This window comes from Paroedura picta, chromosome 6 (assembly GCF_049243985.1).
Source record: "Paroedura picta isolate Pp20150507F chromosome 6, Ppicta_v3.0, whole genome shotgun sequence".
Taxonomy (NCBI): Eukaryota; Metazoa; Chordata; class Lepidosauria; order Squamata; family Gekkonidae; genus Paroedura; species Paroedura picta.
The window spans coordinates 59,841,747-59,867,502 of NC_135374.1; the positions used below are offsets into that span (position 1 = coordinate 59,841,747).

A 25,756-nucleotide genomic window follows, 5' to 3' on the forward strand; every position below is an offset into this window, starting at 1 on the left:
TTGAGAGAGCAAAAGTTTATAGAGGGGCACTGGATCAGGGAATAGCAATTCTGTAATGAGGATGAGATTAGTAAGGAAATGTGTGCTGGTGTTTCAGTTAGAGGCAGTCCACAATTGTCTGACGAGAGCAAAAGGACAGAATACAAACCCGGAGAAAAAGGAGTTCCAAGAAATATACAAAAGTTGACCTTGGTATAGCAGTACGAATCCTAAGAAATGTTATCTTCTAGGTTTTATAGCAATCTGTGTGTAATAGTTTGAGGTTGACCAAACCAGCAACATCTGCTGGGCCCCCCAGAATCCCCTCCCCATGAATTCTCCTGAACTACCAACCTATGGGACCATGGTTGATAACGTTGTTACCACTGATGTTGGAATGGTTGTATTGAAGTGTGGTTGAAATTGTTGTTACTGGTTGCTGAGACTACTGTTACTGTTGTGTTGTTTGAAGTTGTTGTACTGGGCTTATCCACGTTCCATGTAAACTGCCCCAAGCCGTCAGGGAGGGCAGTATGGGAGAGGTGGTATATAAACATAAATAAATAAATATAAATAAATAAATAAATACAATAAATATTTTTAAATGGTGCCTGAAGAAAATTAATTATTTAATTAGCCAACCTAAAATCTGCCTAATGTATTTGACTATTTGAGGCTCTAATTTAATTCTACTTTTTCTGCAGATCTATAATGAAATGTTTATACAAACGTCTTCTGCTTTGGCAAATATGTCACCAGAAACAAGCGAAAGTCTTTCAAGATTGCATACAGAGACTCCAAATGCTTCTATCACAAAAACTCATGCCACAGCAAAGAATATGCCACTACCTTTACCTCATTCTGATCCTGAAAGCAGGTTAGTCATTAAATCACAAGATCTCTCAAATATCCCATTTTATATCCCATTTACACTGTTTTTCTACTAAAATTAATTTTTTGAAGTTAACTTTTTGAGGAAAAATGCTTCAATGTCATTTCTGTCCCATTTTGTTTGTGTAGTTTTAAACGAAAGCTTACTGACTCTATGGCGCAGCTACCTTATAAGCTCACTCGACTGACTTGCCACACATTAGAGAGTAACAAGGATGATCCTGATGACGATGTCATCATCTTGGAAGAGAACAGTACTCCAAAGCCTTCGGGAACAGATTGTGATATCACAATAGTCAAAGTTGAGGGTGGCGTTGTGGATATTATGGATCATATTGATCTTCAGGAAAAAAGCTCCAAGAACAAAGATGCTAGTTCAGAAGCTAAAAGTTCTAAAGGAAATGCAGCAACGCAAACTGACAAGGAACAACTCGTGGTTAAGAAGGAAGAAATAGACAATACAAGTGATCATCTATCAAGATCAGAATCTGAATTAACTCTGTTAGAACCTCCTAATGTCTTGGAGACTACTCCTATGGATGTTGACTTCAGTATAAATGAACTAAGAATTCAGCTGCAATTAGCAAATGAAGAAAAAGAAAAATACCAGCAACAGTGTGATACACTATTCAAGCAGATAAAGATGTTAGAACAGAAAATAATTGAAATGAATGATAAAAGTGTGAAAAGGGAAATGTGCAATCAGACAACAGAAACAGACAATGTGGCACCAGATGAACTAGCAAATATTAAAGGTAAAAGTCCAGAAGAGATACTGATCATCCATGAACAGGCATTACAGGAGATGAGGAGGCTGAAAGAACAGTGTAATACACTCCAGAGTTTAAAATCTGAGTGCTGTAAATGTAGTAATGAGAATAAAAGTGAAGTAGATGATATGGCCGTGCAACTTGATGACGTTTTCAGACAACTGGATAAATGCAGTATTGAAAGAGACCAATATAAAAGTGAGGTAAGTTTGATAAAACAGTACATAGAAAAGGAAATAATGTTTAAGGAAAGAATCTTTCTATACCTAATAAGTTTTAGTGATAGCAGCAAACTTTTCTACAAGAATAAGTTCATTGAGTTGCAATTGGTATAAACTGTATACAACTTTTCATGTACATGCACACTTCTCAGATACATTGAAAATGACTTCACCAAGGGAGGTGAGTAGGGGTGGGAAGGGGCCCCAAGTGGGTTTGAACACAGCCATGCTTCCCAGCCATGGGGCAGGGAGAGGTAGTTGCCAGGAAAGGCTAATTGGAGCTAAGAAGTATAAGTAACTCAGCGATACGTATAGCTAGGATAGGATTAAAGCAGTTGGTAAAACCCATGAAAAGCAGAAAATAGCATCCAGATTATAAGAGTTAACACAGTGAGAACTGAGTGACTTAGATCTATAGTGATATAAGAACTCATTATCGCTGTTAAGTCTTGGGAGGGTCCATTATTCTGTGTTGTAATAACTTGTAATTCAGCAATCTCCCATTCTAGTGTGTTTCTGAAATTCCTTTTTAATAAGAGCTAGTTTTTATATGCCGCTTTTCTCTACCAGGAGTCTGAGAGTGACTTACAATTGCCTTCCCTTTCCCCTCCCCACAACAGACACCCTGTGAGGTAGGTGAGGTTGAGAGAGCCCTGATATTACTGCTTGGTCAGAATAGCTTTATCAGTGCTGTGATGAGACAAAGGTCACCCAACTGGTTGCATGTGGGGGAGTGGGGAATCAAACCCAGCTTGCCAGATTAGAAGCCACCACTCTTAACCACTACACCAAGCTGGCTCACACAACTACTTTGAGGGACCCTGTTGAATGTTCAGGGAGGTTGAAATGTTCTCATATGGGTTTCTCAATTTTTTATTCTTGATGTCAGATTTATGCCCATTTATCTTTTGGTGCAGGGTTTGATTTGTTTGCCCTATGTAGATAACTGAAGGGCATTAATGACAGATATAGTATCAGAAGATGAGCAAGTGAGAGAAGGTGTGTCTGAACAGTGTCAGAAGATGAACAAACCTGAGATGGTGTAGTTGTTAGATCCAGCGATTCTGTTGTGTGGCTATATGTGGCAAAGTCAGCATCTTGGTTTATTGCAAGCTGCGGTACCATTGTTAATATAATGTTAAGATAAATATACAACTAAAAGAAAAATGAAATATGGTACATGCTTAGCTAAAGCCCTACAAATTGGAACATTTCTACACCTCTCCTTCAAACTGACTAAGTTGAAATGTATTCCCAAAATGATTACGGTACACCCTGAGTTCTCTAGAAGTCTTAAAAACTGAAAATCTAAATGTTAAAAACCATATTTGCCTCATAGTAAAGGAAGTACTGTAGCACCAAACACATGGGAAGATAAGCTTCAGCTATCATAACTTTTGTTGCTTCTTCACAATCTTCAATGCTGCTTGTATTAGAGGATAGGGAGGTCTGTAGAATCCACACTGCACATGCAAGAGATGTAATATAATATGGCTCGGTCAAATATTTTATTACATGTTTCATTTATTCAGAATGGATGAAATAGTTTGTTATAATAAGTATTCCAATTTTGTTGTGTGATTTCAAAAATATAAACCTTTTACCTCTTTCAGATTGAGTTACTAGAAATGGAAAAAACACAGCTGGGTTTTCAGTGTGAAGAACTTAAAGCAGAAGTTGCACAACTAAAATCTTCAATACCACATGCAAATGATCCTGTAGCCAGTAATCTCGAAGATCCTATACATTATTCTGATGAGGAAAGGTACTTCTTTACTGTTAGATAATTGCATGGAAAAGCATGATGAACTGGTCATTATGATTAACATCTGTCAGATATTGTCCTATAGTTTATAACAAGTTTCATCTAAAGGTTTTTAAAATGTCAAACAATCAGCAAATTTCTTGGGCATTGAGTAATGTATAGTACCAGTAAGGGGTGGTGTACAAATTATCTTAACACAGCCCGCGGCGCCATGGGCGCCGCAGACTAAATAAAGCCGTAAGGGCTTAGGGGGAGGAGTTAGGGCGGGCTTGGTCCGGGATGAGGAAGGGTGCCGATTGGCCCCGCCGATTCCCACCCTGGCGAAAAGGGAGCGCGGCTTGCAGTTGCTCCCTTGCCGGCGGCCTGACGCATCGGGAGGTGCAAAGCGCCTCCCATGCGTCAGGCCGCCGGCAAGGGAGCCCCCGGCGGGCGGCTGGCGGGGGCTCCCTTGCCTAATGGCCACCGAAAACCAGATACCGCCGAGGAGTGGCTGCACACAGCACCAGGCCGCCAGGGAGCCGCTGCACGATGCCACGGCCTCCCTTCTCCGCCGCCGAGACAAGGACGCCGCGCCACCGCCGCCCGCCTCCTCTTTCAGGTAGGCTTCCTTTCCTCATGCTACTCTCGCCTGTCCCTCGCTCTGCCCCCGCCTGCTAGCGCCTATTGTATTTCTTATACAATGGGCTTTTTTCCTAGTATAAATATAAATTAAGTAGGTAGGTAGATGATAGATAGATGAGAGAGAGAGAAGACTTATTACAGAAGTCCTGGGCATATATGTTCTCTGGCACATAGGCCCCCGTTGCCCAATGTGAATGAAGAATGAAGTCTAAAACATTCAATTCTCCCTAATGGCTGAGCACTGCAAGGCTATATGGGTAATGGCAAGATAACTGTCTTTCACAGAAGTTTTTCTGCCATTGCTTAAAAGCAAGCATTAAGAATAGCTTCTAATCACGGTGGAAACTGTAAATGGATATTAGCACCCTACCTGTCCTCAGAACACTTGGCTACATTGATCAATGCAATGGTTACTTCCAGAGTAAACTTCTGTAACTTGTACAAACTGCGGCTGCGAGGGTCCTCAATCAGTCATCTTGGAGGGCTCATATCTAGCCCGTACTTCATCAACTGTACTGGTTACCCGATCAAATTCAAGGTTTTAGTTCTGACCTTTAAGGCTATATGCGGCCTGGGTCCTACCTATCTAAGTGACCAGTTATTTGCTTATGCCCCCCTCGGGGTTCTTTGCTCTGTGGGTATGAATTTGCTGGCTGTCCTGGGGCCCCAGACATTCGCCAAGCCTCGATCAGGGCCAGGGCCTTTTCAGTCCCAACCTTGTGAAATGAGCTCCTGGAAGATCTGAGGGCCCTGACAGAACTATCTAGGTTCTGCAGGGCCTGCGAGATGGAGCTCTTCCACCAGCGTTTGGTTGAGGCCAGAGGTGATGATAACTGGAGTTATCAACTGTGGGTCCTGCCCTAGTTATGGGTTGAGATCAGCCCCCGAGTTTACACCATCTGGGGACATTATACTGATCCTGAGGCTGGGACTGAGAGACTTTTAGTTAAGTCTATGCCGCCATTTATTGTTTGTTCTTATAATTTTTATTGGATTTATGGGGTTTTATTGTGATATTGTTTTAATATTGTAAACCGAGACTGCAATTGCCATGAGTGGGCAGTATATAAAATGAAGTATAAATAAATAAATACGTAAAATTAATATGTTCAACATTATCTTGTAGCCTGAAACTGAGATCCCTTCGAGTTAATGTGGGACAGCTACTGGCAACCATAATACCTGATTTTGATCTGCAACAAATGAATTACAACGTTGATGTGGTTGATAAAATCCTAGGACAAGTTGTAGCACATATGCACGAGATCAGCAGTTCTTAATTTATCCTTTTCATTCATAACCTACTTTATTCTGTCTTCTGTTTTATTGTTATTGTATAAAATTCCCAACCTATAAAAACTGAATGTTGATTTTGTTTAAAGCATAATGTGAAAATTCCACGTGTCACCATGGATAAGACTGTATTACTACTCTGGCATCTAAAACATTGCTTACAGATGCTTTTAATTTTTATAATGTATCCAAAAGTTGTTGTTTACCATTTTGTTTTGTTTTTTAAAAGAACCCTAACAATATTGGCAAGTAATATTTCTCCAACTTGACTGGTGTTTTTATGGTGGCCTACAAGTATTTCTGATCCTTGATGCTAATTATGTATTATATAATGATAAAAGTATTGCAAAATTGTTTTATGAAACTGACTAAAAGAAGATACATTTAATTTTTATGCTTAATTTTATAATGAATTTGAAAGTGACCACAAATGCAGTCATATGCATCTTATTTTTCCTTTAAAATGGAGCACTGATATTGGCAATTACTATTTTTCTCAAATTAATTGTTTAAGATTAGGTACCTCATTATGCTAATCAGAGCATTGCAAAAAGTTTCAGTAGTTGTTTAATGTTCATCAACATGTTTATATGATTTGAAGGACTTATTTTTCCACACTTTTCTAATTTTATATTTGAAATGTTTTTTTGTTACTTACCTTATACTTCAATACATGAATGTACTGTAAAAACTCGGTAAAATAAATCTTGGCTGTATGGAGAATATAACTTAAATTTATACTGTACATTTACGCTTTGAAGAAAAGTGAATAAATGAAAAGTTTTTTATTTACATGAAATGAGAAATGTATATTTTGTACTAAATGAAGGGAAATACGTTCTGGTTTGGATGACTAGTAGAAACTGTAGCTAAATAAATGCAAAACATCATAAATACCTGCTTAATTTTCCTTGTTTTCTTTAACAATACTCACTTTGTTCTCAACCCAGGAACCAAGATGTCAACCCTACTAAGCCACAACATTGAAAAAGTCAAACTCTGTGCCTCGACTTAGCTGGGTAGACATATTGGTCTGAAGCAGAATGAAGTTTCAGTGTGGTCTGAAGAAATGTGTGCACATAAAAGCTTATACCCAGAATAAAACTTTGCTGGTTTTAAAGGTGTTACTGGACTCAAACTGCATTCTGTGCTGGGGATAATTAGTAAAGGAGTTGAAGGCCAGATTATAATCCCCCTGTGGTAAGATTTACCAGGCCCCAGGTGGTGGCTGGGGATCTCCAGTAATTACTGCTGGTCTCCAGGGTTGTCATATCGGTTCATCTGGATACAATAAGTTCTTGAAAAGTGGAATTTGCCACCAGAGCATATAGTGATGACCACAGCCATAGACAGCTTCATGGAGAATAGGTCTTATCAGTGGTTACTAGCCATGGTGACTAAAAGGAATTTCCACACTGAGAGTCAGTAAACCTCCTAGCAGTGCTAGGAGGCAACATCGGGAAAGTCTCGGGTTTATGCCCTACTGTTGGACCTCCAGAGAAACAGGTTGACCACTGTGAAAGAAGATGCTGGACTAGATTATTATTTAATGTATTCCCTGCCACACCTGAAGACGGCTTGTGGTGGGTTACAAAACGTCCAGTAAAAAAAATCCCATTTAAATGGACAGAAAACATTCAAAACAAGAACAGGCAACATGGCAAAATACCACCCTCCACCCTCCCCTTTACCTCTAGATAATGCTGGTTGTAGCTTGACACTAGGGGAGCCCCCCAATGATCTTCTTCACTGCCCACAGGCTCAACTGTTGACCTGGTGGAAGAGCTCCATTTTGCAGGCCCTGTGGTACAGGTTGGGGCCAGGACCGAAAAGACCCTGGTCCCAGTCGAGGCCAGGAACGACCAGTAAATTATCACCTGCAGAGCACAAGGCTCTGCTGGGGGCATAGGGAGATAGGTGGTCCTTCAGGTATGTGGGTCCCACTGCGTAGAGCCTTATCGGTTAAAACCAAAAGCTTGAACCAGATCTGGCCACAACCGGCAACCAGTGCAGCTGCATCAGCCCTGGCTGGATGCAGGCCCTCCATGATATGCCTGTGAGGACTCTAGCAGCTGTGTTTTGTGCCAGTAAGTAACCTAGCAGTTGCATTTTGCACCAGATGGACCACTGGTCCGCTCCTGCAGTGCTCTTAAATTTTTATGGGAGAATGTTATGGATCTCGATTGATGAAGCAGTAAATTGATTTGCTCAGTACAAACAAACTGATATAGTGTGATAATATGAAGTTGTTTCCTTATAAAGCAAACCCTCTGAAATCTCTGATTTTACAGATATGTACTTCTTACAAATATAAATCCCACAGAAAAGTTAAAGTCCTTTTTATTTTGGTGGCCAATCTTAATTTCTGAGTGTTCTAGCTGTCAGGTCTGTTAGAAATCCCTGTCATAAATTAGCCTGAGTGTCTCCATGACAGTTAGATTGCTTGGTGCCTGGGAGCCCCAGGTCCTATATCATGCATGTTAGTTAAAAGTGAAACTATGTTATTATAGCCATTATCTCTGAATGTACTTTTCTGTGAGGCCTCTCGGCTAGGTCTGGTTCTGCTAACCATAACATCTTATCTCAGCTTGAAGACAGCCAAGGACATGTGAAAGTAACACTGTTTTTAATTGCATTTGTCTCCTCTTTCTCTCCTCCCCTCCCTTGGGAACTTTCAAGTTTTGGGCGGGAGAATTGTATTGATAAGGAGAAGCAAATCTGTCCTCAGGCAGATTTGACTTCTCTAGTCTAGGTGTATGAAGTACTTTTCATTAAACTTTCTATTTCTAAGAAGTTGTTTGTGAGTCCTTGCAACGTCTGACACTAGCATGTATCCAAGATTCTGACTGATTGCAGCTGGCACTGCTGCAAGTGGTGGGAAACACATTGAAACAAAATTTAACTAAAACTCGAAGTCATTGGCAGGATCTGTAGGGATGGGTCAGGTTGGAACAGAGTTTATATGGACATTCTTAATACTCAGCTTTAGAACAGCTATGATCTTCCTATCCTGAGGGCGGGGGATGGGGGGAGAAAACAAAAACCTCCCTTTAGCAAGATATTTAAGCAAAGGTTATATTCTGCATTTCAAAGAAAGTTTTCCCAGTGCTTATGAGAACTGCATTTAGACATTCGCTGGTCGCTCGTTCCAATTGATGACGTCCCACGGTTAAATTCTATCCAGACTGCGAAGTGTTATAAGCGAACACCAACCTAAGAAGGCAGCACTGCATCTGCATTAAAGAAAGTTTAAGAAAATGATTCGGGGAAAGCTGCTTTTTTTGTTCCCTTGAAACCTCTAGGCTGCTGAACAGTGCTGGTGAGCTCGAAACATTGCCCAGTGTTCTGTGACATTGTGGTTCCCCCTAATAAAACAGGTCATGGACATGGACTTTCGTCGCTGCGACAACTGCTGCCCGGCTGTCCTTCAGAGACAAAACCTCCTCCAATGGATGAATCGCTGGTGCTGGGGAAGCGAGCAAACCCAGCCAACGAGGTCTCAGCTTTGGCAGTGGGGTTTTCACTCGGAAAACACTGACACCAGCCCGCCCCAGAGCAGAGGACGCCGCCGGAGACTCTCTCGCCGCGCCGAGCCAGGAAACGAGGGCGGCGTGGCCGTTTCTCCTTCCGGCTCCTGGGGCGCAGGCGCGAGCGCGGGAACCGGGAGTTGCGCTTGAGTTGCCTGCAAACTTCTCTGGGTTCCCGGCTCGCCTTTTTGGAGGTCTGTGCCTTGGGGACGGGATGGGCCAGCGCAGAGTGTCGCCCCGAACACCGTCCCGTGTTCCGACGGAGGGAGGGAGGGAGGGAGGGGTTGCGGGGATTAATGAATGGCGTGTCTCATATTGCAGCCACCATGAACGGAAATGGGAAGGAGTCTTGGCGGGACTGAGACGGGTTCGGGAGAGCCTTGTGGGGGCTGTTGAGGGATGGGGGAGAGAGCATTTCTTCGGTTTCGTCTGGTGACTGGAGAGAAGCAAAAGAAGGGATGTGGGTATTTTTTCATTCGCACTTGTCTATGTAAGAAGCAGAGAGAGGCTCGATAGGGATATGACTGTAGACCGCTTTGGCAAACAAATCAGTCTTCCTTCTCGGATGTAATTCTTCGTCAGTATCGATCCTCCTCCTTTCTAGTGGTGTCTGATAGTGGAGGGCTGTGTACAGAAGAGATGGGATAGGAAAGGGGTGTGTGCAGGGGAGGGAGGTCTACACTGCAGGGAGGTGGGGTGGAATTGGCTTGGAAGTCAGTTACAAATCTCAACCCTAAATTTGGAGGGGGGAGGGTGACTGTAAGCAACCCATGACCACTCAGCCCGCCCACCTCTGTTTTTAATAGGGAGATTACAGCATCCGACTTGCAGAGCAGTTGTGAGATGACCCAGATGAAGTGCTTTGTATATGGAAGGAAAGGAAGTTGGTGCTTACTATTACTCTGATTCCTGGTTCAATTTTTCTCCAGTATGATCTTTTTTTTTTTTGCTTTGCCAGGAATTGTTCAACATCATTTGTCTTCTATTGCTTATGAAAACCACTGCACCTGATATTATTGGGTGTAATATACCCTTTAAGGTTTATCACAATAAAAGGCAAAATGTCCCAAAAATCTATTTTTGCTTTTCAGGGATGAAAGTGATCACTTGTGAAATTGCATGGCACAATAAAGAGCCAGTGTATAGCTTAGACTTCCAGCATGGAACAGATGGGAAGATCAATCGGCTGGCTTCTGCTGGAGTGGACACTACTGTTCGTGTGAGTTACCAGTGTCTATAGTTATGTGGTTAAATATTGGTCAGATATTTGGAACAAAAATGAACTACTGTAAGAAGGCAAAAATCTACTTATGTTCTAATCATGCAAGTTTCCTTTTTATGAGCTGTTTTAAGAAGCAGATATATTTAATAAGCTGGAGAGGTGCCTTATTCTTGAAAATGATGAAGGAAATTGTTATGAAATCTGTTTTGAAGTTCATTAGCATCTTGTGTTAAAAGGGCATATATTACAATCTGGATGACATGGTACATGGTTTAGTGAACACAGTAGTTACTGAATTTTAGTTTAAGAAATGACTGAGAATTAATTGCATTGTTGTAAAATGGGTGACCTGACAAATAGCTGTGTGCAGATTATAAATACAAACACATTTTGGTATGTAAGCAGCAATCATTTGCATATTTTATATTTCTCTGTTCTATGGCTTTAATCTTGTATAAATAGATATGGAAAGTAGAAAAAGGACCAGATGGGAAGGCAATTGTGGAATTTTTGTCCAACCTGGCTCGCCATACCAAAGCTGTGAATGTTGTACGTTTTGCTCCCAATGGTGAGATTCTGGCTTCTGGTGGAGATGGTGAGTATAAAGCCAGTACTAGACCACTAAAGTGATTTATGATATTTCCTCTTGCATATGATTGACATATGAAACAAGAAAATAATGGTCTTGTTTTGACAACTGGGCATTTGAAAGACAGAAATTATTTGCTTCACTGCGAAATTGGTTGAAAGATCACAGACCAAACAATTAATCTGGAAAATCACCAAAAAAGTCTGAGAAGATAATCTCATTTTGGCCACTGTTTCTAAGGTTTAAAATCCAAAACATTTCAAAAAGTGGGGGGAGGGGTTTGTCAGGTATTTTATGTGATCCACTATCATGCTAAAATAGTGGGCAGAATACTTCATTTGCAAATTTATTTTTGCAGATGCTGCAATATTGTTGTGGAAGCTAAATGATAACAAAGAACTAGAGCCAGTGGCATTTCAAGATGATGATGATAACCAGCTGAATAAAGAAAATTGGACTGTAATTAAAACTTTAAGGTAAATCTTAACAGCATTTGATTGATTTTCATTCTTACTTCTGCCAAAAGCAGTCAAAAAGCCCAGTATTTGAGGTAGCCTCCCCCTTCCAGATTGCTTTGCTTTGATCTTTATGTTATTAAGTGTTTTAGGATCATAGTGTTGTTTTGTGCTGTACTCTTATGAATCGCCTCTTCCTATAGCATAGCCTGTTAAGGTAGAAGCAGGCTATGGTTCATTGAAAGTTGCAACCAAATAAATATTAGTTTTTCTGTCATTCTGAATAAAGATGTCCTGTGTCTTAAAGGGAAAGAATTTGTACTGTTGGAAGCACTCTATGCCCGGAGAAAAAAATTAGCATGGGTGAAACAATTCCCACATCCTAAAAACTGTGCCTGGCTGTATATTGTACATGCACAATGTCCTTATGCTGCTGTGGAATGTCTGTTCCAGTAGTAGCTAGTTCATGTGTGTGTGGGGAAATTGCTGGTTTTATATAAAAGATAGTACAGGGCTTCTTACAGAATTGTGCATGTTTAGGAAATATTTTTCATCAGCTAGCTACTTTCTTTTCCCTAATCTAGCTATAATGGAGAAGAATGGAGAGTGAGCTACTGGAGGACAGAGGTAGGAAAGAGGGAGGATGGTGAGCATTAGGGTAAGGGAAGGTGTAAGATAATTGGAGGCAAGGGGAAGCAAGCACTAGTTTAAGGTACTTTGACCCCTTTGAATAGTCAACCACTATATTACAAACTGCTTTAGAACATCTCTCAAGTTCAGAAGTAGTTTTTCTTGGGGGATTCTGCCCTTTGAAAATCTGCTAGGTGGATAAAAGTCATTTTATTCTGTGCTGGCTGTCCATTCCTGCTCTTTTTTTTTTTAAGGTGCTGGTAAACCAGCTTTTATTGAAGTTTGCATAAGAAAGGAGAAAATAAGAAAAGATACATAAAACATAGATTACAATCCATTATGCCCATTCCTGCTCTGTGCTTGTCCTTTGTGTCTCTCAATGGCATTAACGGCAGAGAAGGAATGGGGAGACTAGTCTATATTTTTACTTGGTGATAGGTTTCCATACAGTAAAATGAATCACTGTACTATGGCAGCATTGGATGTAATGTGGCTGGAGAGAAATTCCTCACCTAGGGCAATTTTTACTTAGTAATTATTTACCAATTATATATCCAGCTTTTCTGTCCTTACAGGGGCCACCAAGGCAGCTACCAATTCACCTTTTAAACCCATTGAAACTCAGCCTTCCAAATCATACCATTACAACTATAAAAAACAGAGTTACGGTGCATACTAAATATAAAAACAGCAATTAAAACTCTGGTTAGGAAGGAGGGTTTATTGAGGCAATGCCAAACAAAACCGTCTTAGTCCACTGCTGGAAGACTCTGTAAGAGAAAGGAGTAGACAAACCCTGGGGAGAGAGTTCCTCAGTTTTAGAACCATGACCAAGAAAGCACTCTCCTTCCTTGCAACGCACCTGGTCTTAGAAGGTGAGGTTTCTTGAGGCATGGCTTCTGAAGGAGACTGTAGTGGTTGGGCAGATTCATACTTGACACAGGTGACCAGACAATGGCAAATATAAAAGGGATTGCTTTGTGTTTTCACAATAGATACTCTTCAGGTGGCCAGGAATCTTTTAATAATATTTCTGTGCTCTCATTCATGATTGTCTTCCTCTTTATTAGACACTCTCTATTGTGCTTGATTCCAGAGGCCACTTAGAAGATGTGTATGATATTTGCTGGACTCCTGACGGAAATTATATGGCATCTGCATCAGTTGACAACACAGCTATAATGTGGGATGTCAGTAAAGGTAATTGTTAAGATCATGTTTTTATGCAAAAGCATCTTCCACTTTTTGAGGGCCAAATCAGATCAGGCATTGGGATTCAATTAATAGAATTCTGTGGTTTTAGGTGTTATTTAATTATCAGGTATGTAGGAGTCCAATTCTGTCGGGAATATAAAAGGGGGGGTTATTTATTTTCATTAGATTTTTTTTACTTATTCCTCCCCCCCCTCCCGGACACACATGCAGTTCCATTTGCATTACTTGAAATGACTACTTTATGTCAGACATATATGTACTGATGTCCACCTTTGGCCAGCAGTTCTCATGAGCCTTGAAAAAGCAATGCTCAGGGCTGGAAGACATAAGTAAATAAAAAGCCATGCAACACAGAAGGGGGGGGGAAGCAAAACTGACCCTCTCTTCCTCTTCTGTCAGAGGAACCTCAGAAGCCCCACTGAAAGAAAATGCAGATGAGCAATTTTACCTGACTTCCTTTCCTCAGCAAAAGTGCCATATTGTATGGCTTTTTGTCCATGCAGATCCTCCCCATCACTTTTCTAAGGTTTGCAGGTAGCTACTCAGGGAGAGGAGAACTGAGAAAAACCTGTTTCTACAACTACTGTCTAGAATCCATTTTTGCGTGTCAGTCTTGGGCACCTGTTTGTAAAATGGGAAGCATGCTCAGTCGCATAGATGATTAATATAATGTGTAGAAATCATATCTTCAGCTGCTTTTCCTAATGACTAAACAAATAACTCTATGCTTTTACTAGGTCAAAAAGTTTCAATATTTAATGAACACAAAAGTTATGTGCAAGGAGTAACATGGGATCCTGTAGGGCAGTACATTGCAACTCTTAGTTGCGATAGGTGAGTTACTATTGTTTGGAAGGTATTTGATTTATTGATATTATTGTTTTATGGAATGCCTAAAATATGTAATACTTAAATGGCTACCTTCAAGAATTAAATTGGTTGGTTGGTTAGTTTAAAGCACCAGTTTCCTCTTGGGAAACACAAGTTTTAGAAGGCGGGTGCTGAAATAATCCTACACATAATGCATACGATGAGAAGTACACTTTTTATAATTAATATTTCCTGTTTTTTAGGGTGTTAAGAGTATATAATACACAGACTAAGCGTGTCGCATTTAATATTACCAAAATGCCATCAGGAGGAGGATCTGAAGGAGAGGTCAGTAATCTTTTTTTTTTCCTTAAGATGTTTCTGTCTCAAATTAAATCCTGACTGGGGGGGGGTTCATTAGAAATCTTGTTGTTACCAGATGAACACTCAGGGTATCTGTTGGAGTGAGCTCTGACTCTCAAAAGTATGCTGGAATAAATTTCATTAATCTTTTAAGGTGCCACTGGACTCCAGTATAGTTTTGTTGCTACAGAACATCACTGAAAAACAAATTTGTATAGTTACAAGCACGGAGGGTATTTCTGTCTCTGCTTCGTTCTGCTGTTCTTTCTAGCCTTCTGTGTCCTGTAGATTGTGGAAGGAAGCATTGAAGACCACAGAAGAAGAGTGTTTTCAGATACGGTTATTGATAATGACATAAATAGTAGTTAGAGTTTTCAGAATAGCTCTTTCCATTCTGCCCTGTTATAACTGTAGAGAATAAGAATCTTCTGCCTTTCCCTAATCTTCACCCATTAAAACTTTTATCATTATTGAAAGGGAGGTGCAGGACAAGCAATATGCATGAAAGTACCAAAGTTTGTGGTAGAGCTGTATCAGTAAGGGTTGCTTCACATTGTAATTTTCCCAGGACATAATCAGTGTAGGAATTATTATGGCATGAAAAACCACTGGCAATGTGATTCACATAATGTGGCAAACTATTTTATACACAAAGTTAACCTGTAAAATTTAATGAGTGCAGCGATCCAAATAGGATGGCCTACTGCTGGGGGGGGATCTTTCCCTTTTAATAGAGGCTTAATAGGAAATTATTTACTGGCTGATGTTAAAAGCTTTCCCCACACAAAGCCTCTATTAAAAGGACTTGATATTTTTATCCAGGCCTTAGCAATCGTAAATGCAAAAAACAGCAACATGACCTAATCTGGAGTATAAATTATAAGGCCCAACTTTGACATTGACTATGTAAGTAAAGTGTGATGTTTTCAGTTACCAGGTTTCTAAGGTACATAAAGATGTTTTTTACAATGTTATTGTTAAAAGGTGAGAAGTGGTTCAGTGTGACAGAGAGACTGCTTTAAGTCATACAGCAATGATCCCAGACATGGTGGTCAGGGGGAACCATGGTATTTGCTGTTGAGTTTCCTGGCACCTGATTGCCTTTTTCTCCAAGGCAAAGAGCCAATCCTAGCTTTCCAGTCAGAGGTGTTAATGAGTAGGGGTGGGCACAAACCAAACCATGACACAAAATTTGTGGTGATGGGTCTACTTTTAAAGCAGTTCATGGATGGAGCAGAAAGCAGGGGTTTAAATGACCTCTCTCTTTGAACTCCTGCTTTCTCTGCCCCATGAAAGCAGCTGAGTGATGGGGAGGCATTCCCCACTGCTTAAGTGTTTCAGGCTGTCTTCTGCAGCCCCTTTAAACTGTAAAGAAACTGAAGAAGACAGCTGAAAAACAGCTGAGCTGAACACAGTCTCCCCACTGGTCAGCTGTTTCAGGTTGTCTTCTGCAGTTCCTTTACCTGGGCACATTTACAAGAGCTGCACAAGGGAGCCCAAAAAAAGCTTAACCCTCAGAGCATATGATGTGTTTGGTAGGAAAACCTGCACATGTGTGGCACCATTCAGGGCTGGATGCCCCATTTTGAAGCTTTTAAGCTAGAAAGTATTTCTCCATGGCTGGCCTGCACATGCACAGTCCCAATGTGTATCTGCTCAGAAGACATTGATGAACAACAGTTACAACGCTGCTTTTAGGACTTTCAGAAAATCTTGTTCAAAGGGACTGCAGAGTTTGTGGGGCCACTCATGGTTCAGTTCATGGTTTGGCCATGAATCAATCCACATTTTCCCAATTGGTGCCTATCCCTATTCACAAGAGCCCAGTAGGTATCATTTTTTGTCTGCTGGAGCAATAATTTTGAAACGACACAGGAGGATGATTGGGTTGGAACTTTGCAACATGTTATTATTATCCCAGCCCCAGCCGCAGCCATTTTTTATGGTCTCCACTGCCTGTTCTCAAAATTCCATAGACTCGGGGAGGGGGCGGGATTAGGGTTACAACTATAGAGTATGCTGCCTAGCTTGTTGAATAAAGAGAACCACAAAGGATCCACTTAGCTGCTTGCACTGTAAATAAGAATAACTGGATTTTTTTATTGTGAAATTTTTCAGGTGAAGAGCTATAGAATGTTTCATGATGACAGCATGAAGTCGTTCTTTCGGAGGCTTACTTTTACGCCTGATGGTTCTCTGCTGCTTGCTCCTGGTGCGTGCAGGTTCTTCTATGGCTTCATAGTAGTTTGCTGTAGAAGAGGATAATTTGTACTTCTTTTGCAAACAGCAGCTCATGTATGAAGATTTTTTTGCAAGCTCACCTCTCTCTCTCTCTCTTCCTTGCTTCCCCTCCAGACCTGTTGATAGTGTGCACTCATGCACTAGTAACAATATACATTGGTGTTGCTGTACAAGTATAAGATATGAAACAGTAGTGGAAGATTTCATTTCCCCTCATTTATGCCACATCTAACCATGCTGTCCCATCTGAATAATACTAGCAGAACATACATGGCTTCCCCTTCCCAGCTTGATTCTTTCATTTCCCTTAATCAATACGCAGGATTCAGTATTTGCAGCAGAGAGCCTGTCCACTTATATATGAGCCAAAATTCCTTGCAGGAAGTGGTATGTGATACCAAACTCAGAGAGATTTCATTAAAGTAAAACATACTTGCACTTGTGAAGTAGTCAGCCCTTTAAAGAGTTAATTCATTACTTACAGTGTAATCCTAAACAAGTGACACATTTCTGAGTCCAATGAAGTCTACTAACTTGTTTGTTTATTATTTTATTTATATCCCACCACTCCCATAACATGGCTTGTGGTGGGTTACAATCATAAATATACATTAAAACTTAGGATCTTAGAAGGCTGTAGCTCAGTTTAAGATTGCAGTGTCAATCACTGTCATCATCAATCTGTAGTCATCAGGGGAACCTGATGCTTTCATTCACATCAAGCTTTAGAGCAGTGGTCTCCAACCTTTTTATCACCGGGGACCGGTCAACGCTTGACAATTTTACTGAGGCCCGGGGGGGGGGGTAGTCTTTTGCCGAGGGACGTCGCCACCACCAGCTGAGCCCCTGCTCCACTTGCTTTCCTGCCGATGTCCCTGACTTCCCGCCGCCCACTGGGGGGCGCTGCCAGCAGCAGCTGCGCAGTGCCACACCAAGGGGGAGCCCCAGCCATGGCGGCCGCTGAAAAGCACCAAAGGTGAACCTGTGGCAGAGTGGCAGGGCATCCCCTGAGGCAGCAGCCAGGGAGGAGGATAAGAAGGAGCCACAGCCCGGTACCAACTGATCTACGGACCGGTACCAGTCCCCGGACTGGGGGTTGGGGACCACTGCTTTAGAGGATCTTTCAACAGTTGTTTGAAGAGTTAAGTGCAAAACTAATATTTTGGCATTTCTTCACCTTTCTCAGCTGGCTGTGTGGAATCAGGAGAAAATGTAACAAACACCACTTACGTATTTTCTAGAAAAAATCTGAAAAGGTAGAGCTTTATTCGCATGTACAGTTGCCCACATTTTAAAATTGAGATAAGTGTAATTTCCTAAAAAGCTGCTGTTTCTTGTTAGGCCTGTAGCACATTTGCCTTGTCCTGGAAAGGCAACTCTAGCAGTTCGTTGCTGCCCTGTCTACTTTGAGCTGAGAGCTGCACTTAGCAAAGGTATTGTAAACACTTTGGGAGAAAATATTGTTTTACATATGTATTAAAAGGTATCAGCGAGTGTATTATTTATATCCTATTTTAGACAGCTCTTTTGAGTTGCTTAATGCAGTGCTTCCTCATAAATGCATGTTGCAGATACTACAAGATGTGTAATACTCTTGCCCTTGTGTATTTTAGTTGAGATATTGTTTTTAGTATGTAATGCTACAGAAATTGGTTAAATAGGTTGCAAGGAGGGAGGGCATAAGGAAATATTGCACAGGCTCAGGATCAAAAGTGATGCTGAAGGAAGCTGTACATACATATGAGTCATTTGAATCTTTAGAATGGGAAGGGGATTCCTGATTTTGCAGAAGTACTGTACATGAAAATGGAGAATTAAAGGCCAACACATTCTTTAATTACATCTTCTTTCAGTATGGAATTGGGGGTTATTTATGATTCAGTAATATGTAAGAACAGCGTATACTACTGATGTAGAGGAGTCTGTGCAAAAAAAATTAATATGAAAGCCATATGGTTTCTTGATGCCAATGGAAAGATTTGTGTTTGTTTCCAGTTGTATGGGAGAATTCAAAAGAGGCAGAAACATCTTTTGAGGTTCAAATTCTAAAATCACATTACAAAAGCCTGATCATATGAATAGAAAATTGTTTTAATTTTAAAACTTTTTGTATTTTAGAGGATACTTCCCAGAAAATTGGTCTAATAAATCTGCCTTATCGGTTAGTTTTTGCTGTTGCTTCAGAGGATTCTGTACTTTTCTATGACACACAGCAGTCTTTTCCTTTTGGTTATGTATCCAATATACATTACCATACTCTGAGTGACATTTCTTGGTAAGTGAATAAGGTACTTCTTGTTGGAATAGACTGAACTTGTAGACCCATGTAGTAACGGGACTTCCAGCTGTTTGAAGCTTGCATTCTTTGCATCATCCAAAATATTACAGATACTACTCTTCTATCTAGAGTAGAAATAAATCCAGAATTTGATTCAAGAGTATCGGAGAGCTAATTTAATATCAGTGGCAGTATATCAGAGGATAATTTCTTGCTCAGATTTATTTGCATATAAACAGTACAGTGATGGATTGCAGTGCATGTATTTTGTTTGGAATCATCTTGGTAATAATTTTCAGGCATGTTCTGAAAGCTGTCACTGGATTCAGCAATCATTACAACCTATCTAACTTCAATGATGGGAAATGGAATCTGCTTTTGACTTGGGGATTTCCTGACTTGATTTTATAGCAGTGTCACTTACGATCTAAGTCTCAACAACAATCATATCTACATTCTCTGAGGCTCCAAGTTGCTGATTTGTGCATAAAGGACTGGATGGTTGAGGTTAGCAGGCTCTAACATGACACTGCATCATTTTCCTGGGTGACCTGGGGCTCGCCCCAGTACTGATCAAGCTGTTCTGACCGAGCAGTAATATCAGAGCTCACTCAACCTCACCTGCCTCACATGGGCCCATTATGCACGGCCGCCGAAACGGCGATTTCGGGTCACATGGAAAACGCGGAGGGGGAAGACGCGACGCATACTGGTTATACACGGGGCGGGGCGCGACGGCGGCAAAACCCAGAGTAACCGATTATGCACGCGCCGATCCGGGCGCCGCTTCTGGTTGCGCCCCGCTCACCCGGAAGCTGCGCTTTCTTCCGCGTTTCACTGACGCGGCTTTTTCGGCGGCATGCACCGAAGCTGCATCCGGTTGCAGCCTGCTCCGTGCGTTATCCGTGATTTTAGTCGCCGCCATTCCACCCCGAATGTGCGCTAAAACCCCCGTGCATAATGGGTCATGGTGTCTCTTGTGGGGAGAGGAAAGGGAAGGCAAATGTAAACCGCTTTGAAACTCCTTTGGGTAGAGAAAAGTAGCATATAAGAACAAACTCTTATTCTTTTTCTTCTTCTGTTTCTCTGTTTCCATGAATAAATGCCAGGTCTAGTGATGGATCCTTCCTTGCTATTTCTTCTACGGATGGATATTGTTCTTTTGTGACTTTTGAAGAAGGTGAACTTGGAATACCACTGAAAGAAAAACCAATTTTAATCTGTAGAACTCCCAACACAGCAGAGAAGAAAATTAAAAAGGGCCACTCTCCCACTGTTGTTTCCCCAGTCCTTAAACCAGTAGATGCCACGCCTCCAAACAAAACCACGGATCCAAGCAGCCCTACTGTACAAACCAAGACTTCAGTCAATGTTAAAGACTCACCTTCAACTCCTGTTAGTGTTAGAAATATTATAGTATCTTCCTCTGAAGAGAAAAAAGGCATCCAGCCTTCTGGCCACAGCTCGAAAGTAAACCAATCCAGGAGGATTCCACTAAATACTCTACAAGCGTGGAGTAAGGCACCAAGGTAATGCACTGGATGGTGTTTCAAAAAACTGGCATGTCTAAATTGAGGCAGATTTGTTTCTGTGGGTTCTTTAATATGGCTTTCAGGTTTATTTTCTTAAATTTGAGAAAAGCTGCTGAGAAAATCTAATATAATTTTAAAATAAGCATGGTTTATGACCAAGTTATCTTAAGCACAGTCCTCTCCCATATGTTCTGGACTGGGAATTAAGATCACAGGGAGAGATGCTCCTAACTGTCCCACTCATCTAAGAAGCTCATCCTGGAAGCCCCACAATTATGGGCCGACCTCCCCAGGCACATTCATAGCCCTCTCATGTTTGAACTCCAGGAGGCAGCTGAAGATACGTTTAATTGGGTCTGCATTTGACTAGTTTCATTTATTTCTATTGGAAGTCCTATTTGGAGATTTTAAATTGTAGATTGTATGTGTGTGTGTGTGTGTGTGTGTGTATATATATTCATAAAGATAGAAATATAGAAATGAGACAGTATAAGTTGTTAATACAAAGAACAGTAAAATATAGTCTTCATTTGTTATACTTACACCCCCTCCATTAAGTGCCTCTCTTTACTTAAGCTTTGAGTTTAGGCTGGGAGGCACTGCGAAGATATATTTAATAATACAGATTCAGCTTACATGGGCAATCTAAGACCCCACGTTAACTACACAATGGTATGAACTTTTGCCCAAAACTTATAAGCTTTTTCACATTTCCACCACATTTAGGAAAAGAAGCCTACTTTGTTACCACATTTCCAACATTTGTTAACATAGTTTTTAGCAATTTTAACAGTCACTTTTGGTGTCACATATCACCTATAAAACATTTTATACTTGACACAGTCTAAGAGCCATCATGACAGATATTCAACACCATATTTTCAGATTTGATTTAAATGCTTAACATCGAACATTTCTTGTAGAACAGTATGAACTTTGGCCCTATAACAATACCCTAATAAAGAAGAAAAAAATGGGGAAAACCCCACTTTATCATGACATTTCCAACACTAACAATTATATTGCCTTAAAAGTGTACAGAAGAAGAATAAAGAAAAGATTTCAAACATTGTTTCTCCTTTCCCTTGCCCAGTCTTCTATAATACAAATTCAGCTTACATAGGAAATCTAAGACCCCACGTTAACTACACAATGGTATGAACTTTTGCCCAAAACTTATCAGCTTTTTTACATTTCCACCACATTTAGGAAAAGAGGCCTACTTAGTTACCATATTTCCAAACAGTCACTTTTGGTGTCACATACCACCTATAAAATATTTTATACTTGACACAGTCTAAGAGCCATCCTGACAGATATTCAACACCATATTTTCAGATTTGAATTAAATGCTTAACATTGAACATTTCTTGTAGAACAGTATGAACTTTAGCCCTATAACAATACACTAATAAAGAAGAAAAAAGGGGGGGGGAATCCACTTTTTCATGACATTTCCAGCACTTACAATTATATTTCCTTAAAAGTGTACAGAAGAAGAATAAAGAAAAGATTTCAAACATTGCTTATCCTTTCCCTTCCCCAGTCTTCTTAAGGGGGTTTCATATTGAGGCTTGCTGCATCTTGTTGTTCCCATAGACTTATATTCTGTCTAGTTAGACTTTGGCGTAGAAAGTGCAGTTATACTCTTTTCCGCAGAATATTCACCGATGAATCTTGAGGCAGTTGTACCTCCTGGACTCCGATATCAATACAATTTTTTTCCTGAGAAGCTCCTTTAAATCAATTACTTTCAAAACAGATCAATGTATCTTTTGGTTGATTCTTGTGTACTGTTACTTTGAAATGGCTGTATGCCTTTTTAAGAAGGGTGACCTTATCTGGGCTGCGAGGCTCCAACATCCCCTTTTCCATCTCCAAAATTTCAGATTTCTCTTCTGCTGATGATTTCCCACCTTGTTTAGTGCTGTCATCAACCACTGTTATTGATCCATCATTCCTGTTAGAAACTTTTTCGTCGCCATCTTGGATCTCCTTGAAAATATTCTTAAGCAAACCTTCTGTAGATGCTTTCAAATCTTGGGTTTGTTTCTCTATTAAATGGGCCATTCTTTTTAACATAGACATGTTTTAGGCTTATAAGTCAGCTACCAATCTCAGACAATTTTGCAAATAGCCAGTAGAGGTCCTATACAGTCCTAGGCAAAAGCGAAAGTCTGTTTATTTCTCTGACGTTCTTCAGTGTAGGATGAAAAAAAACAAAAAAAGAAACAACAGAATACCAAAAAACAGCACGGAAATTAAAAACAGAGCAATTCAGAACTAAAGCACTTTCAGCAAGTTGAATTTAGTATAGCCAAACAAGGTGACCTTTAAGAGCTGGTCGCACATCAAGATTTCCTGGCACTAGTAGATGATGTTTTGAAGTCAGTGAAGCCAATAGTCTCATCCTGGAGCAGAGTTCTCGTGGGATCTTCCCAGTCACTCTTATCTCTTCAGAAACCAAAACAATTGCAATAAAAACTATTGCTAGTTAATCTAAGTCCTCTTCTTCTACTTAAGAAAATTAGCCTGCCCCAAATCGAGGTGGCTACTCAGGCAGAACGAGGAGGAGGGAGAGAGAGAGAGGCGAAAAGAGCCTCGGACAGAGAGAATACTTGCTGTAATTTATTGAAGTGTTGAGGCTGCCAGATGCTGTCCTCCACTCAGTCACTTGCAGCATTCACTTGCAGTAAATAAATCGTAGAGGAGGGTTAAAGCAGTTTCTTTTGAGAGAGAAAGAAAGAAAAGTAGTCCAAGATAGAATATGGCGGTCGTCCTCTTGACCTGAAACGCTGACAGCCTGTAATCCGGGGAGATAAACTCCTTAAAGGATTGGAGACAGCCCCAAGAGTTCACTAGGACTTCCTGGGTAGAAAAAGTGAGGTGGGGTTTGCGTACCCCTCCTCTTTTCTGCCAATTGCTTCCACAACTGGCCCCTGTCAGGCTCCAGTGATTGCACTGCAATCCACTCAGGACGACATCTTTAGCAACACCCCCTAAATTGTAGATTTTTTATGTGTTTTGTAATAGTAGCTTTATTTGTATTTTAAGCTGCCTTGAGTTATGCAAAATAGAAAAGTAGCTAATGAATGTTTTGAATAAATAAATATTTATTTACATTTTCCCTTTATTTCTTAGGAGGGTTGCTTTGATTCCTCTAAAAGCAGATACTCCAGACTCCGGAAATACAATCTCTACACCTTCCACAGAAACAGTTCAACATGGTAAAGCAACTTGATATTGATAGCCTATCAAGAAATATAAAAGAGTTTTTAATTGGTTTTGACCCAATTACTAGCACCATATGAACAATCATGGAATACTGTAGTTGGGACAGTTATTTCCCCTGCCTTCCTCTTTCCTCCTAGTACTGCTTGAACTATCTGGCAATTTCTTGGCTTTCAAAAATTATATATTGTCATTGTCAGGAGAGAAGAAAATGTGCCTTGAGAACAGAGGTTTGATTACCAGTCGAGGGACAATTTAGATACTCAGATTGGGCATCAGACATCTTCAGGGGGTGACAGATGAGTGGGGGAAACAGGAAGACCATTTGGGCTTGCGTTTCATTTTTTGGTCTTTTTGTCGAAAGCCAAGATGGGTTGATTTTAATATCTCTGGAATCCTAAAAATCAGTAGTCCAGAACTCCATATGATTGGCCAGTACTGAAGTTGGTGGGGACTTCCAAGGGTATGGTTGGTCCTGACAAGACACTCCCAAACTGGGAGGAAAGGACACCATGCCAATGTGGGTTTTCACTTTTCGTCAAGAAGGTAAGGTTTGACAAAAAGTTTTTGCCTCCCTATTTCCACTTTCTAGGACGGGAACATAAAGTCTCTCTGTAAGTAAAATTATTTTTGCTGTTAAGTGACAGCTGACGTATGGCAACCCTAGAGGGTTTTCAAGACAAGAGGCATTCAGAGGGGGTTTGCTATTGCCTTGCCTTCATACCCTCATTGAATCAGATTCAGAAAACAGTGTCTTCTGCTTGAACAAACTAATTTTCAGACTAAATGCAGAGTTTGTTGATTGAAATGGAGCAGCAAGCTATTGTTTGCCACAAACATTAAGAAGTAACCAGTATTATGAATGTCATACTTCTATTATTTTCATGGAACAACTGGAAGATAACCATTGCTATCCCACGATTTTTAATATTCATAAACAGAAAAGATACTGACTGATTTTCCCCCTCAATATTTCAGAGAGACCCTCACCACCTGAGGACCCTCTTGAAAATCCACCAGCACCTAAGCGTCTGAAGACTGATGAAGCTGCTTGTTCTGGACTGCTCAAAGATAAAGTTTAAAACCACTAATATAGTGTGCTATCTGGATGCCTTGCTTTCTACAAGCCACAGTTGTCTAAGTAATAGATTCACAACACCCAAGTCATTAGAAATGATCACAAAATAACATAGCAAATAAAAACTCAAGTTGAATTTAAATATTTAATAGAAAATGTTGTGATGGATGCAAATATTGCCTGAATTCTGCTGTGTTCTCAAAAAAGATGTCTGAATTAAGTTACACATTTTGGACTTGATGGTGATTAATACACAACTATCTAAGCTAATCGTAGGAGAAATGTATTACGCTGTGTTGCATTTTCTAAGCATGCAGCCGATCCCAGACCTTTATGTGGACGTGATTCATACTCTGTTGAATGGGACTTGATCTCATGCTGATGTCTAGATACAAATATAACTTCAGTCCAGCCTCATATGAACTCTTGGTGTTAGGCACTTATTATTCTTAGTATTTGCTCATTAATTCTACCTTGCTTTTTAAAACTGATTTGCACCACCTAATTTTGAAATAAAAGCTTTAGAATAATAAATCCTATTCTTCCTAGTTAATCTCTTGGCACTAATTTTCTTATTCAACTTAACTCCATACAGTCCCAAACCATAATAATGCTTGCAGGCAAATAAAAACAAACTGCACCATTGCTAAAGGAGACGTTGCCAGCGTTCTAGGAATGGCATGTCACTCTAGAGAGAACATCTGCCTAAACTCTGAATCACAAAATCTGGACAAGCATTATGGGTTGTTTCCATGACCTCAGCAGCATTGGGTAGTTGTGTGTGTATGCACTTAAGCTAGTGCTTGGACTTGGGAACTGCTAAATGTAATGGTCGAGTGGCTAGGTAGACAGCAGGAGCTGCCCCTGGAAAAGAGCATGGTCAGCTCCAGAGACATGCGCAAAAATTACTTAAACTAACAATTTAAAAGGTCTTGGCTTGATGAGGACTCCATGTGCCCAGAAGCTATGCAGTGCTCTGATCAGGAGAGTATCAGTGAAAGGGGAAAAGGAAATGGAGGGGAAATCCACCTGCTTGAGAATCCTG

At 40.5% G+C, this 25,756-nt stretch overlaps 2 protein-coding genes across 4 annotated transcripts in view; both read left to right on the top strand.

The window, feature by feature from the left end:
- MORC3 (MORC family CW-type zinc finger 3) overlaps window positions 1-6,434 on the top strand; it is a 38,129-nt gene extending 31,695 nt beyond the window's left edge. The window contains exons 14-17 of the mRNA XM_077342659.1: window positions 684-856; window positions 1,000-1,843; window positions 3,475-3,626; window positions 5,374-6,434. Coding sequence (XP_077198774.1) covers window positions 684-856; window positions 1,000-1,843; window positions 3,475-3,626; window positions 5,374-5,527 — 1,323 coding nt within the window. The 3' untranslated portion in view covers window positions 5,528-6,434. The remainder of the gene's footprint in view (window positions 1-683; window positions 857-999; window positions 1,844-3,474; window positions 3,627-5,373) is intronic.
- A 2,403-nt stretch (window positions 6,435-8,837) lies between these two features.
- Window positions 8,838-25,259, top strand: CHAF1B (chromatin assembly factor 1 subunit B). 3 transcript variants are annotated; one of them, XM_077342662.1, is made up of 14 exons: window positions 8,838-8,859; window positions 10,159-10,286; window positions 10,752-10,884; window positions 11,237-11,354; window positions 13,060-13,163; window positions 13,916-14,012; window positions 14,252-14,336; window positions 16,470-16,563; window positions 17,779-17,848; window positions 17,934-18,025; window positions 18,711-18,867; window positions 19,980-20,399; window positions 23,544-23,629; window positions 24,612-25,259. In XM_077342662.1, the coding sequence occupies exons 2-14, from the start codon at window positions 10,161-10,163 to the stop codon at window positions 24,713-24,715; spliced, it is 1,686 nt and encodes a 561-aa protein (XP_077198777.1). In that variant the 5' UTR covers window positions 8,838-8,859; window positions 10,159-10,160; the 3' UTR covers window positions 24,716-25,259. The 3 variants fall into 3 exon arrangements, with proteins under 3 accessions (XP_077198777.1, XP_077198776.1, XP_077198775.1); XM_077342661.1 differs by lacking the exon at window positions 8,838-8,859 and adding an exon at window positions 9,085-9,261; XM_077342660.1 differs by lacking the exon at window positions 8,838-8,859 and adding an exon at window positions 9,366-9,527.
- The last annotated feature ends 497 nt before the right edge of the window (window positions 25,260-25,756 follow it).